General features: G+C 38.4%; 3 protein-coding genes across 4 annotated transcripts; 1 reads left to right on the forward strand and 2 right to left on the reverse strand.

Annotated features, from left to right (window-relative positions):
* Window positions 1-1,702: 1,702 nt before the first annotated feature.
* LOC125768749 (J domain-containing protein CG6693) lies at window positions 1,703-3,098 on the reverse strand. The gene is made up of 2 exons (XM_049436808.1): window positions 2,813-3,098; window positions 1,703-2,719 (listed from the first exon to the last, which is right to left on the reverse strand). The coding sequence occupies exons 1-2, from the start codon at window positions 2,904-2,906 to the stop codon at window positions 1,941-1,943; spliced, it is 873 nt and encodes a 290-aa protein (XP_049292765.1). The 5' UTR covers window positions 2,907-3,098; the 3' UTR covers window positions 1,703-1,940.
* Window positions 3,099-3,332: 234 nt separating this feature from the next.
* On the forward strand, window positions 3,333-7,043 carry LOC125768743 (uncharacterized). The gene is made up of 2 exons (XM_049436800.1): window positions 3,333-5,206; window positions 6,388-7,043. The coding sequence occupies exons 1-2, from the start codon at window positions 3,890-3,892 to the stop codon at window positions 6,616-6,618; spliced, it is 1,548 nt and encodes a 515-aa protein (XP_049292757.1). The 5' UTR covers window positions 3,333-3,889; the 3' UTR covers window positions 6,619-7,043.
* On the reverse strand, window positions 7,031-15,597 carry LOC125768744 (scavenger receptor class B member 1). 2 transcript variants are annotated; one of them, XM_049436802.1, is made up of 7 exons: window positions 15,400-15,597; window positions 11,728-11,891; window positions 11,386-11,637; window positions 11,110-11,310; window positions 10,637-11,036; window positions 7,480-7,727; window positions 7,031-7,394 (listed from the first exon to the last, which is right to left on the reverse strand). In XM_049436802.1, the coding sequence occupies exons 2-7, from the start codon at window positions 11,779-11,781 to the stop codon at window positions 7,191-7,193; spliced, it is 1,359 nt and encodes a 452-aa protein (XP_049292759.1). In that variant the 5' UTR covers window positions 11,782-11,891; window positions 15,400-15,597; the 3' UTR covers window positions 7,031-7,190. The 2 variants fall into 2 exon arrangements, with proteins under 2 accessions (XP_049292759.1, XP_049292758.1); XM_049436801.1 differs by lacking the exon at window positions 15,400-15,597 and adding an exon at window positions 15,049-15,130.

The raw sequence follows: 15,597 nt of genomic DNA on the forward strand, positions 1-15,597 counted from the left end.
GAGAGAGAGAGAGAGAGAGAGATAAGAACGAACGAATGCGTTAAACAAAAATTTTAGAGCAAGTGAAATATGGGCGAACAAAATACAGTGAAACGAAGAATGAAAGTGCCTGAAAGTAGGTGAAATTTTTGTTTTTAGATTTGATCTGCGTGTTGTTTGAAAATCGTACAGCTGCATATGTGTAGTGCTAATTTTTACGTTATACTCAATTTTAATTTGCAACTTCCGTTTGCAGAAGCGAGCTTTTATGATGTTTCAATATTTAGACAACCTTTATCTAGGACGTATGAACCGGAAATGCTCTATAAACTCGATAAACATTTCCCGATCTTATTCCACTAGGGTTTACGATCCCGCACTTGGCGGAGAGGAGTGTTTTTACACGAACTGTAGGAGCAAAGGGTTCCGAATGCAAAAGACTTGATTGTAACTTTTACTGCTTACTGCCATACCGTAGAAAAATCCGCTAACAGATAAATTATTTTAGTAGCTAAGTGCGTCACAAATTGTACAACAAGTTTGCTTTTAGTGTCCTTGCGTCCCAACGAATGTACTCTCTTTTATGTGTTTAATTTTAAAACCTGTTCCCAGTGATGATAGTCTAACGCGCTAGTGCTATACACACACACATTCCATCCAACGATTTTATCTCACAAATTTAGTTCGTACACAAACAAACATAAACCACCGGCATTGTGCAGGTTCTCCTTGTATATGATTGTACAATTAAGGGCTACACAATAATGGTGCTAAGCGACATTCCAGTGATATATTTTTGTACTTGAGATTTTAAACGTAACAAGCAAAGTTCTTTTTTTAAGTTAATGAAATCATTACGCTATAATGTGGGTGTGCCGTATGTGTGCTTTCTACGGTGTAAGTTAAATGTGTGTTTTTTTTTTAAATTCAAACCATTCCATTTCGCACGACACCCAACCGCAACCACCTTCCGTTCTCTAGGAAGGGGGGCATATATTGCCCTTTTTCCCTTCGCATTTTATTTCCCGGTTTTCCTAAGTCCGCGTGCGGAAATATAGCTGTAACTGAGTAAAGAGTGACTGTGTAATGCAATAGTGAGATTTTTTAAATTGCTTTCTTATATTAGCATTTGTTAGGTAAGATAATATTTAACATTCGGTGCACTGATTCCATGCGTAATGGCGAACGCCACTCATCGGCAAGCAGCTGATCCGAGTACATACAACAGAATGGCAGGAAGAGATATATGTAGTGTTTAAGAGATACTTGAAACATGAAATATTTTCATGTAAGCAAGAAAAACAAACAATAAATCTAAATGAATATGTGACCATACGACAGTGGTGTTAATTGGAAAGGATGCCAAAACCGACAATTATTGACCAGATCTTCTCTATGCGACTGGTACTGAAGAATCTCCAGCTGTACTTCTATCGTTTGATTCTTTTTTATCAGTCTAGACGACCACGTGCAATGTAAAACTATACGACGCAAAGGACTCTTTTGAAGTCCCTAGTCAATCTACCCCCTAGGATCTGTGACTGAGAGATGGACTAGCCCGTTTACTCTACTCTGGCTAAAAACAAAAAGAGCCAGAGATGCGGGGATGTAAATTTTGGAAACCATCTTCTATAAGTCGTTCCAGAAAATTTTACAAGGATCGAGCAGAGATTTTATAGATTGAACAAATTCATTTCTTTGCAATATATTATTAGACAGACAATTCTACTTTTTTAAGTCCCTTTTCATATATTTATTTTGCTAGTTCCTAGCAAGTGCACGAACTAGCATTGTGTTGCCTAATTCTAATTTCTTTCCAGCTTATTCTAATACAGAATGGATGCTGCAGTTATTCACTTAAATATTTTCTGACTTGCAATATTCAAGCCAGGAATTGAGAAAACGTTCCTTAATGTTTGCGATGCTTGTGAAAACACACAGATAATGATGCTTATACGCTACTACTTAGACGATTTATTCTTTCTGCCTGTTGCCGGCTTCTTTTTCGTTGCCTTAGCTGCCTTAGTTGATTGGCCAGCACTCGCGTCTCGTTTTCGCTGTTGCATCTTTCGCTTTTTAGGCGGTTCTTCGTCAAGCTCGAACAGATCGTCAGCTTCATCATTACCGTTACCGTATTTAGCTTCCAGCGAATCAATCAGCGAGCTAAACGCACTCTTTCTCTTAAGCGCAATCTGCTGCTCCAGTGATGCTGTGCTCTGTTGCTGCTGTTTAATTTCTTTTGCAATTTTTGCTTCTCGAGCATATTTCTTGTGCCGCCGGTTGCGCTTCTCTTTCGGTTCCTTTGTGAAGATTACGTATTCCGGTACCTCCTTTTGGTCGATCATTTCCTGCACGATTTCGGCGATGCGTGGTTCATCTTCACACGTCATGAATGGGACCGTCTGCATCATGAAGTTAATGCACCCTTTTCCGCCAAGATATGCACGCTTTATGTCAGTACGCTCCGTTTCGGAGCCGGTGTAACTTTTCTGATAATTTTGTATATCTTCCGTGGTCAGTGGTTTGAAAAACTGTTGCCACATATCCATCCAATTGGTGCTGGCATCGTCATCATCGTCGACGACGCCCCGTTCGTCGTATATAGCGCGCGAATCCTTGTCGCTGAGGATGTTGTACAATTTGCTTAATACTTTAAATTTCTCGGTTGCCTCTTTTTTGTCGCTTTCCGGTACACGGTCAGGGTGTGTCTGGAGCGACAGCCGATAGTATGCTTTCTTAACTACAGAAACGAAGTGAAATTCATTAATAAAAACAGTTTTCCGATAAACAGAATCCAATTCTGCATATCATTTTGAACGAATTTGCTACTCACTCTCTTGCACCGATGCATTTTTCTCGACACTGAACAGTTCGTAAATATTTCTCGTACCATAGTACTTTTCACATACATCGAGTGTTCCGGACATTGTTTCGAATGATTATTACGAATCTTATCAACTGAAACCTGTATAATTTTTAGAAATAAACAAACGAGTAGCGTTCTTCGCCAAATACCGGAGCTTATATTTTGTCCACAAATGAGCGGGAAAAATAAAAGAAATCTGACAGTGAGGCGAATTTTCGCCTCTAATTCAGTGTTGCCAAGAATTTCAAACGGTAGCCTCCTCGGTTGTGTTTCAAAAACGGTTCCGAAAGGTAGGAAAAAAGGTTAAAAAAAGGTAAAGGAAGTTATATAAAATTTTGCACGAATATATTCAATTTTGCACAAAAATGTACGGATATAAGCCTTTCACATGAAGATGTTCCTTCAATACAAAAAAAAACAAATCGCCGAGACCTTTCTGCTGAAACCTTTTCGCCCTGACAGCTGTCAGTGTGCTATTGCATCAGAAACGAAATCGCCATTTTTCAGCACAAAATGGCGAAACAACACAGCAAGGATCAGCTTCGCAAGTGAAAAAGTACGAAAAACGCAGTTAATAATGGAAAAATCCGCCAAAAACATAGTGTCCGACGAAACATTTTGCATCTGGAAAGGGTGTATTTTGAATAGTGTGAACCATCTGCAACGATCCGATCGCTGGACGTTCCAAAATCATTGTCCCAGAGCTGGTGTCGTCGGTGGTGCTGGTGCTTACGAACAAAAGAATCTGTGCTTAAGCACTCGTGCTTTCTCGACGTCTACGACGAACAACGAGCATCCCGTTCTACGCATAATTACGCTAATGTTGTTGATGTTGCATGCTACGATGGTGACTAATGACGCACGTTTGGACTTTCATATCGTAACCGTGCATCATATGGAATAGTAGAAGCATTATTCCTTAAATTGGATTGCATCGCAATCGTTTTTTGTGAAAATTGTCTGTATATAGAAGTTCGTTTCTGTGCTACACAGTAGTAACAGTAGTACCTAGCAATAGCTGTGTAAATATACAACCCGTGCGCAATGCTCTCCGAACGCAAACAATGTTACTATCGTACGTCATCTGACGATAAGCGCAACAGCACTGTTCCAACCATGGCGGAAGCGGAATTTGGTGAATGGTCAAAGCAACAGTCGCAACACACAGATCACATAGCGGATGTTAGCGAAAAGCTGGCTGACCTTCAAATGGGGGACCCTTTAGAACCGACCGCTACGTACATCGCTCAGAAGCGACCAAGTATCATCGAAAATGTAGTGAATGTGTTCAGCAACTTGATCACCATGGCGAGCCGCTATGGAACTAAACCAAACGTACAACCTTCATCGCATTGTTTAACGGAAAAACAGCAATATTTGGAGAAATCGTTCATCCCTTCAACGCCCTGCATACCGATATTCGAGACGAACAGGAATGGCAAGGGTCAGCTAACGGTTCCGTTGGATTACAGCTGCACGGTCGATGATATTGCCATGACCCCGGCAGGCGTTTACGTAGAGGAACTGGCGCGCAGCGAACGTAGCGCCCTGCGTTCGCGGCGTGTTCGGAAGCGACGAAAAGATCCATCCAAAGCGAACCAACATACGCACGTCGGTAGTGAGGCCAGCGGCAAAGGCTGTGGTAAAAATCGCAAAGAAAAGAAACGACACGCACTGCGAAGAGACATACTGAACGATAATCAGGCGTTATCGATCGACGATTATTACTACGGTTATGATTATCGGGAAGGAATACAGGCCCATTCGATGGATGTACAGTCGCTGCCTCAACGATGCCTTTCCGCAGGTTTCAGTCCCTCGTCGACTGGTAGTGTGGGCAGCTTCCATGATGCATTGCAAGACATTACTACCGTGGGAAGTTTACATCTTCGAGCGGCTTCCGATAACGTGCGAGCTGTCCCAGTTTCACCCTGCAACCCACAGCAAAACCACCCCGCCAAGCAACCTTTAACCGCCGTTCCGAACACGGCGAACAACATGATCACCGATCAGGAGAAACCAAAATGTGATATTGATTCTAACCGTGGAGAATTTGTAGTGTTCACGGATTACGATGTGTTCACGACACCTTCCGCTAGCCCTGCGCGACGGCCGCGTCCTCGTAACCTTTGTGCGGCTTTCAGCTATGTTTGGCACGGAGATGATGAGGAGGAAGATGATCAGAGTGATTACACTAGCGATGGCGGCATTACGGAGGACGACGATGAAGACGGCAATAGCACGGACGGAGGCGATGTTTTTCAGGACGACGACGATGATGACGACAGTATCGTGTTTTGCGAAGATTACGACGACCTGAACGATGATTCTAACTCATCGTCTGGATTCGAGGAGAAGAAGGTATGTGTGTTTTATCTTTCTACTGTATTTACTAATATTAGGTGATATACTTTGTAGAAATATAACTAAATACGATCACTCTTTTGTACTTTTTTCGTGAGAACAGAAACACGTTTTTTTATTTTAACTTCTTTTTATTATTATTATCATAAGGTCAATGATCACCTATTTGTGGATTGTTGACACATGGCGCGATGGTGACGATGGTTGTGTGTACATTTACTACCGATCTTTCGTCATTCATGAATCAGCGTTCTTTGGGAAATTCCACCCCGATCTCCACCTTCATTCATTGTTCGTACGGTCGCACGAAGGTTATTCATTGATTCACTGATGCAATTTTTCAACGGTTTGTAGTGTAAATTGTATTTTTGTGCTATGATTATTTGGCTGTTTCTGCGAAGGGAGGTTAATGAGATTTTTTTTTGGTATAATCCCTCCCGCTTCGTACAATCATTGCACGCGTTGGAGCATGATCGATGGTGGTTAACATGTTGACTTATCGGATGATTATGCGTGGACGATTTAAAGTCTTTTTAAAATACTTATCTATCATTTGTATTTCCGGATCTCTATATATGGTTAATAAACTTTTATTATTGTCTACAAATTGATCAATTGTTTGTTTGCTTTTTTGTGCGTGCAAAGTTTTCTTGATTAAACTTTGTACAGAGATGTTAAATTTTTGCAATATGTTACATACAGGGGTTAATGTTTTGGAATTGATTTCCAGATTTCTCATACGATTTTTTTTCCATTTTTTATATTGAGAAATTTACATGCGCTGTTATACATGCAAGTTGTACGGTACGTTTCACCGAAAAGCTTTTTAAATAAATTAAAATGTGACGTTTGTGTTGTTTGCAAAATTATTACAAATCAAATTATTCAATGAATCATGCTGCTAAACTGGAGCTTCGTTGTTAAGTCCTCAAAGACATGTTTGTAGAAATTACTAACAATTTACTCTTGCCTATCTTTTGAGGTCTCAAGACACACAAATTTTGATATTTTTGTTTGTGTAGAACGATATCATTGTTGTCAGGGAAGAAATGAAAATAAAGAAACAGAATAATTTTAATCGATCTAGCTCTTAATTTACATAAGAATGTAAATGTTGCAATATTAATTAATTTCTTATCGTTCTCTCTCTCTCCCTCTCCCTTCGTCTCAATTCACAGGTTCGCTTCAACTTGAAACCGGTGGTGCACGTTATGCGAGCGTGGGATTTTGCCTACCGTCAGGCACGCAAGGGCGATTGGGAGATGGCAGCCAGGGACAGTGAGCGATTTCGGAAGCGAATAACCGACCTAGAACCGGTGCTAGGACCAGCACTACAGTCAGCGTTACGTGATAAAATTTATGCCGAACGGTTTGGCGGGCAAGAAGATACGCGCAAGATCTTAAATTAAATGTGAATTGTAGCGGCAAATATTAGGCATTGGTTTGTATATTTTCGTATAGATTGTTTTTGTTTTGCTTTTAGCATCTTGTCGTTACCCCAGGTGTCCCGCATAGCAAGATACTCCGCAAGTGCACATACAAAGAAGCGTTTAAAGAAAAAGAAAGGGATATAAAATAAGTGAGGTTTATATGCATTATATTTATACGTTATACAGTTTTTGCTTTAATTTAACAACACATTTAGGCATTGTTTATCCCCTTTTCTGTAGATATTCTAAGAAATCAAACCATTCGCATATATCCCGGGGGAAACAGAAAACTATACATTAGGCCACTGACTTTAGTTTGTTGATAATTTTAAAACACCGTTGAAAAAGTATGGAATAAAAGAATGCAGAAGGTAATGAAAAATATTCAGAATTATATAGCAAAACTACGCGTTCGTTGCAGCTTTATTTATCCTGGATACTAACGATTAACTTATCACAAAACGGATGGCACATGATGACCCTTGAGGTGTATGGGCTTTGTTAACACAGGAGCCAGGAGTTTGGTCTTGGCTTGTAGTACGTTTTGCACGCTAAAGACTGGTCAGCTTTGGCTTCGTGTACTTGGTAGGAGATATTTTGCTTTGCATTTTATAGCGTGCTGCCTCCCGGAACGCAACGGTCAGTAGCAGTACAAAGCACAGGTATAGCACGTACGGCAGGTACGGTTCGACGTCCCGTATGACGTAAAAGGCTTGCAGTGTGCGCACGATATACGTTGGAAGTTCTTTTTGATGCTGTTTTGAGAGGGAAAAAAAGAGATAGAAAAGAGCTTAGCTTAAAGGAAGATAATAAGCTGAAAGCGGACATTTTTTTTCGTACATATTCGATCCAAAACATCGGTATGATCATCTCACTGAAGCGTTTGATTTCCTCCGAGTAGTCGGTAAGTTTCGGTATGGCCAGATTCGTTTGCGTTCGGGCGCACTGATCCAAAGGTATGCCGAAGGATGGATCGACAATCGCGTAGCTGTGCTGCTCTTCCCGGTTCGGTTTCATGCCCGTTATCTTATGGGCTGTGGAGAAATTGCGCGCATAAAAGTGTGGGCTTGTGGCCACGATAGGAACATCTGGGAAGGATAGAAGAAAAACAAAATATTTGCAAATTTTGTGCCAAATGTGTCTATTGTGTCCGCCTATTCGTGGTATAAGGTGTAACAAAAAACAAACATTAAAACCACTAAAAGTAACAATGAAAATAACACCTGTTTCTTACTATATTACCCCACAAACTTTTTTTTTAATGCCTTAAATATAAAAAAAAGGATAAAAAATAGAAAAAAAATAAAAAAATCAATAAACTTGCCAATTTCTTAAAGCTATAGTCTTAGCTTTTTTTGGGGGAAATTTAGCAAAATTTATAAACTGATATATTTTAATTCAAATTTGTTGAAATAAGTTTCTTTTCACTCAAATAATGCTTTAAATGAAAAAAGAATTAAAAAAAATAAAAAAATCAATAAATTTGCCAATTTCTTAAAGCTATAGGCTTAGCTTTTTTTGGGGGAAATTTAGCAAAATTTATAAACTGATATATTTTAATTCAAATTTGTTGAAATAAGTTTCTTTTCACTCAAATAGTGCTTTAAATTAAAAAAGAATAAAAAAAAATAAAAAAATCAATAAATTTGCCAATTTCTTAAAGCTATAGGCTTAGCTCTTTTTGGGGGAAATTTAGCAAAATTTATAAACTGATATATTTTAATTCAAATTTGTTGAAATAAGTTTCTTTTCACTCAAATAGTGCTTTAAATTAAAAAAAGAATAAAAAATAATAAAAAAATAAAAAAAAGTTCTATAAATTTGAAAATTTCCTAAGGCTATAGCCTTAGCTTTTTTTGAGAAATTTAGCAACATTTTATAAATTGATGTATTTTAATACGAATTTGGTCAAATAAGTTTCTTTTCCCTCAAATAATGCTTTAAATTTAAAAAAAATTAAAAATTAAAAAAATTGATAAATTTGAAAATTTCCTTAGCTTTGTTTTGAGAATTTTTGCAAAATTTTATAAATTGATGTATTTTAATGCGTTTTATTTTAATTCAATGCGTGTTTTAATTTGTTGAAATAAGTTAATTTTCACTCAAATAATGCATTAAAGAAAAAGAGAATAAAAAAATAATAAAAAAAAATTTTAAAAATTTGAAAATTTCCTAAGGCTATATAGCCTTAGCCTTTTTTTGAGAATTTTTGCAAAATTTTATAAATTGATTTATTTTAATGCGAATTTGTTGAAATAAGTTACTTTTCGCTCAAATAATGCCTTAAAGAAAAAGAGAATGAAAAAATAATAAAAAAAATTAAAAATTTGAAAATTTTCTAAGGCTACGTTTTTTCTGGGAAATTTAGCAAAATTTTATAAATTGATTTATTTTAATGCGAATTTGTTGAAATAATTTTTTTTTCACTCAAATAATGTTTTAAATTAAAAATGAATAAAAAATAAGAGAAAATAAAAAAAAATCTATAAATTTGCCAATCTCCAAACGCGACAATTGCTGAGCATGTAGTGACGGGGTTCTCTGTTGTCGCATGCCAAAGAGAGAGAGAGAGAAATGGAACTACACCGATCGCTAATTAAAGGAAGCCCCGATAATAATAATGCACCCCTTGCTTTTGATTGACCAAGTACGACAAGTGATAACGAACCATTGCATTACTACAACAGGCTTAGGCTCACCACAACATCATTCACTGACATTGACACGCTTTTGTATATAAGCATAAACGATCCTTTCTAGCTCCGTTAGGGGATCGTACAGCCAACCGCAAACGTGTCGTACATGCACGTGTAAATACAACGAGAGTTATGCCGCCAAACACCCGAATACCCTTTCCATACGGTTCTCTTCCGTCCCAGTTAGACGTAACATACATTTACGCTCGGTTATGCTTGGTGGTTGATAATTACTGAGCTTTCGGCATTTGGTTGACTTTGGTTAACAAAAAAAAACCCCTGCCAAATGTTTCGCGTGCTTGTTGGTGCATGGAGAAGGGGGCATAGGTTTTATTTCGGTTGAACAAACCAAACCCCCCTGCGGCTAACCTTGCTCTACATTAAGGAAATTTAATTTACTTCAGCGTGTTCGAGCATGAAATTGATACTAAAAATCGGGTGATAAATTTCTCTATACGCTACATAACAAAAAATATGTTTACATTGTGCATGAACAATGTTTTGTAGGTGTGGAGCACTGTTATTATTAGTTATTAGCATAACATGTGTATAGATAATTTTGATTGGAATAATTAAAACAAAAAAAAAACAACATTTACAGTGGTACGAACATAAATCTGAGCATATCGAAGTTGAAACAAAAGCTCTTCTTTGTTGAGGATCACAGAAATGAAGAATCAAATTAATTCTTTTAGGAAACTTGATGAAATAAAAGAATTATTGTATCATGTTTTTTTTTAATTAAGTTCATGAAACAGGAGTTCATGCTCAGTATCATTAATTCATTGACGCCTGTTTGGTATGGTCAGTACTTCAAGTATCAGTAATGGATAAACAACGTCTTGAGATAAAAACAACAAAAACAATCTCTTTGTTAGATCGAGATCGAACTCGACAAATAATTATAATGAAGAATAACTGTATAGCCGGCCGTCTGAACTTCATATGCTTCGTGTGTATTACTTTCAATTGAAGTTTCAAAAGCTTTTGTTTCATTCAATTTTCAAAATCAAATCCACAAAAAATATGAAGTAAGATATAATATTTTTTTTCTGTTGAAGAAATATTAATCATTATCTCGTAATAAGTATCCTTGAGGACGAATTTCAGTCCTCCCTGTAATTAAAACCCTGTAGGGTAGTTGTATAAAGCAATTTATATGAAATGAAAAGTAATCCTCCTTTTATGTTGGGCGAAGATCCAAGCGATCATCCAGAATTGCAGATTTGGGCATCGGTATATACGATCGACTGATAAATGAGTTTATCAATTAGGAGAAATAATTCCAAAGTTTCACTTACCATGAGAACACTTGGAAGTGTCCGTCATTCCATCCTCAAGCAAACCAAACTGTCCCTTATAGCAGTCGGCAGTACTGTTCGGTAAACGATCGTACGAATCATCCGGCAGCGCGTACTTGTATCCCGTCAGTGGACCTTTCTGTACCCGGCGTTCAAAGTACAATGGCACGGCTCGGCATAGTGTTTTGCGCCAGTAGATTAGTACCGAGCGCTCGTCCAAATTTTGTGGATAAGTTGCACCTTCGGATGAGTTCTGAATCGAAGCGAAACAATCCCCTTTGGCAAGACTGAATCCTGGCACGGTTGGTTCGTACTCGTACGTGTTCATCAGGAAAAACTGATCATCGCCGTACTGTTTCCCGTGCCGAACGTTTACGTGCTCCTCGTTATCCTCGTACATCTGGATGGGAGATAATTTAAAACATTAATTTTTGGAAGGAACTTATCGAAGGTGAAGCAAAGTAGAGGTGTACCGTTTTTAATACGCCGACATTGTCTGACGGTACCAAACCGGGAACGAACTTTTTGGCCTGGTTTAAAAATGGTGGTCTCGTGTTCCACAAGTAATCGTATATCGTCATTCGGCTGAAGACGGAATCGCCGGACATGGTGTAAATTAAATTAAGACCGCGTTTCATGAAGAAATTGTCATTTTCCATTCTAGCGGCAACACCCTGTTTTAATGAAGGTAGAACTTTTCTAATCATCTACAAAAAACACAGCAAAAGAAGAAACTTTCCAACACTTACCAACAAGGAAATGTTCGGTACGATGATTGTTTTGTTCAGTATTCCCGGGACATTCCGGTCCGGTAGAAACACCAGCCGCCTTCTGGTGACGTAAGACATGGTGGAATTGTGCGCGTGAAATGTAATGTTATCATGCTCGAGCGTTTCACGGTAAACGATCGGGACCACTTCGTCCAGTGCGAGCTGATCGTCGGTACCGTCGAACCAGCGTTCAGAGTTGGTGACGTTGAAGATGAATATTCGACATGTAACCTGCAGCACGCGAAGGGATCAAACAGGTGATGATAACAGGGTGTTAAAATTCAAACAAATTTTTCCTTAATGCTTAATGCTGAAACGTACCAGCACATCGTCCGTGTCTTTCCACCATTGGTAGTATGGCATAATTTGTCGCATCGTTAGTCGATCTTCTAGTATTAGTTGGGTTGGTTTATAGATATGGAAAAATAGTCCAATTGTAAAGCAGGCAAGAGATAGGGTGGTTGTTATGCATATAATACATAGTGCTGGAATAATTACAAGAAACAATACATGTTTGTTAATGTAAAATTATAAAAAAGGGAAATGTTTTTGGTAATTGGTAATTTTAACACAAATAATACACGTTGTGTACTTAAACTGACTTGTAACCGTTCTTTCTATCGGTTCCCGCCAAATTTTCAAACGCGGAAATAAACTGGCTGCGTACGTTAAGGTTGCAGTCTTAATCGAACAGGCAGTTCGATTCCTTTGGGAAAAATTATATTTTTCCTAACAGTTTCCCAACGTTTAACTCATTTTGAATTATAAATTACAATAACAAAAATATAAAGTTTAATTCCAAATATACGAGCCTTATATGTTCGTTGCTGTTAACACCAGTATGAAGATAACAATATTATTTTCCAGACATGAAATTAGAACGCAGTAGAGAGGGCTCGAAGGACTCTAAAACAAGGATTAACAGTTTTCTATATTGTTTCTAAGCTGGGTCTTGTGGCAGAGCTGGGTTCGGCAGATAATTAAGGCAGATGCTAAACATGATCGTTTGACAATGATATCGATTTTATTATTACAATTTTTCGAGTCAACTATTCCAATACATCGAAAATGTGCATTTATTGCAAGGTCCTTCCATATTTATCCAGATGCTAAAATAATTCCACAAGATACCTTTAAGATGGAAGAAATCATAAGAATCATAAGAAATCATCACATGGAAGAAATCAGTAGCAAAGACTGATTATCTGAAGTCTAGTAAGCCAGAAATCGCCGGCATGACCTTTAAAGTCGTTAAGCCATGAAGAGAGAGAGAGAGAGAGAGAGAGAGAGAGAGAGAGAGAGAGAGAGAGAGAGAGAGATAAGGTACCATAAAATTAACATGTTCTCTATTTATTTATTTATTTATTTATTTATTCGTCAAATTGTCTGCCGCATGGATTTAACAATGGTTCTTAAAATCTAGGGGAGTAGGAAGAACGGGATATGGAAGATGTTGTAAGAGGAAGCAAGATTGGTTATAAGGGGAAAGACGAATTATTAAGGAGGCGAGTGCGAAAGCGGGAAATGGGAACGTTGAAATCGAACAGGTGATGGTCTCTGTTAAAGGCAGCGCATGCTCTTAACCAGGGATCATTCTGGCCAAAAACCGAACGGCGGGTTGGAATAAAGATGGGAGGCCTGTCGCGAAGTCTGCGAGAGGGAACATACAGTGGTAGGGAAGATAAAAGGGAAGGAACATCGAAATCGCCGGAAAGGATGCAGGCAATGAAGTAGGACTGCGCTTGCCAATGGCGGGTTTCAATTTCTATTAAACCCAGCAAACGGCAGCGGAGAGAATAAGAGGGTACTGGAACGGAGTAACCGTGAAGAAATCTACGTACTGCGAAGCGCGTAAATTTCCTCTGAACTCTCTCTAGTCTCTGCATAGCAGTACCTCCAGCTGGAGTCCACACGACGCTGGCATAATCAAGAACGGATCGAACCCAGCAACAGTACAGTGCCTTAAGACAAAGAGGATCGCGAATTTTCGAAGACATGCGCATAGTAAGGCCTAATGCTCTGTTCGCTTTATTGATCACATGGTTGGTGTGAGTAGCGAACGAGAGACCCTCATCCAACCAGACCCCAAGATGATCCACTGTGAAAGTGAATTCCCTGCATATTTGGGTACCAGATAGGTAATAGTCCCAAGACAGCCGGGCAGCAGCAGGTCTCCCGATAAAGATGACGCAACATTTAGGTGGACAAAGCACCAACCACAGAGAGAAATTGTTTACAAAACTCTGGAGAGATCGACAATCGGAGGACGAGGACACGGGAAGAAAGATTTTTATATCGTCAGCATAAAGGAGATGTCCATCAATTGGGAGAACATTGATGCAGTCATTGATAAAAAGGGAGAACAGGATAGGACTAAGTGCACTTCCCTGAGGGACAACAGACAAGCCCACAAATGACGAAGAAAAGGAGTTGTCCAATCTAACTGTATAGGATCTATTCGAGAGAAAGGATCCCAACCAAGATAGAATTGGACTACCAAATCCAAGTTTCGCGAGTTTTGCTAAGAGTAAAACATGGGGCATTAAAATGTACAAAGCTCAATGCTGATTAGATGTATTGACACTGCGAAAAGTGTTTTTTTTATAAAGTATTCATCCTAGGTAAATCTAACGGCTGAAGATCGTCAATACTAATAATTGTTAATACTTTTAATATAAAATATATTTCTAGCAAACAACTATATGGCCAGAACTTGATCCGGTAGGTCGAACAAAGGACCTACTATTGACTAAATATAATTTAGTACTTTTTGGATTTATTTTTAGTACTGAGCATCTATGTAAGTAACGCCTGAAGAATTGCTACCACTTTAACATGCAGCAATCTCAGTTGTTATTATTAGCAATCAAAATTACTACAGTGTACATATCCTGAACTGATTACTCCAGACTACGTCGAGCAGCCACAAGATGATTGATTGGTAGGAAAACAGTTGCAAGCAACAATAATTGAACCTTTCATCGATATAATCCTATCGCCACACACACACACACATAGAAAAAAAAAACAAAGAAACACATGCCAACTATCGCATAATGTACGCCGAGCTGTATTGCATATGCAAACGCTAGCCGGTTTGTTAATAAACGGCTGATTTGATTCCCTTATTGATTATCACCAACAATAATGTGCTGTAGGTCATGTACGCATGTCGGCGGAGATAAGCGGCATTTGCAGCAGGGTGTGTGTTTTGTACGCCGGTTCCATGTAATACAAGTGGGCAAAATCAGTGCCCAAGTGTGCACCATTTGCCAACCCACTTACTGCAAAACAAATGCCAAATAAATCGTACAAACTGCATAAATGATTTGATGTTTTTAATATTTAAAACTTTATATAATCAAATGTGTTTCTATTCCACTCACACACATACATAAAGTCACTTATCGGTAATACTACAAAAAAAAGGTTCCCGAAATAGAAAAACACCATTTTCTACACGCATTTCCTCTTATATTTTCACCTCCCAGCGATAGTAATTTTTGGGGAAAGAAGATTACCGAACGCTTATCACTTACTGCTGCCTAGTGCTTAGACTACGGCGTAATCAATATTTCATTTCCTTGTAGAAATCAGCAAACACCGTTCAACGCTTAAAGGGGTAAATCGAATGTTCGTTACCTTTAGCATTTGCCGGCTTTCTTCGAGCAGGAAGTTGAACGGGAACTTTATTTGCTTTCAGTAACTTCACATCCATCTGTTTATTTTTTATTTAACAAATTGTATAAATGTTTTTAAAAAGCTTCACTACTTCACTGTATGCACAAGAAATAATTTCTTTTTTACTGACTTTCAGGAATCGGAATTGTTAAGGCTAATGATCCACTGGAAGGAGAGGATTTTCCTTGTTCGACGCCACCACTGCACTATCAGGCTGTCTCCACAGGACTGGTCGGCATCCCTAGCGGGTACGATTAAAACCCAAAAAAAAAAAAGAAACCCACAATAACGCAATAACTATCGCATATTCACCTCTTATCAATCCTATTTTAGCGATGCCGCGCCGTTACTCCTCACGATCATCAGCGTCACCATTATCATCATCGGTGAGTTTGTGTGTGCATGGTTTGTTTACCGTTTTACTGGGTTGGGAGTGATTATTTGCAAATTGTTTAAACTGAATTGATGAACTCACGGGGCGTAGAAGAATTTGGCTGTAAATGGGTTGGA

This window comes from Anopheles funestus, chromosome 3RL (genome assembly GCF_943734845.2).
Source record: "Anopheles funestus chromosome 3RL, idAnoFuneDA-416_04, whole genome shotgun sequence".
Lineage (NCBI taxonomy): Eukaryota > Metazoa > Arthropoda > Insecta > Diptera > Culicidae > Anopheles > Anopheles funestus.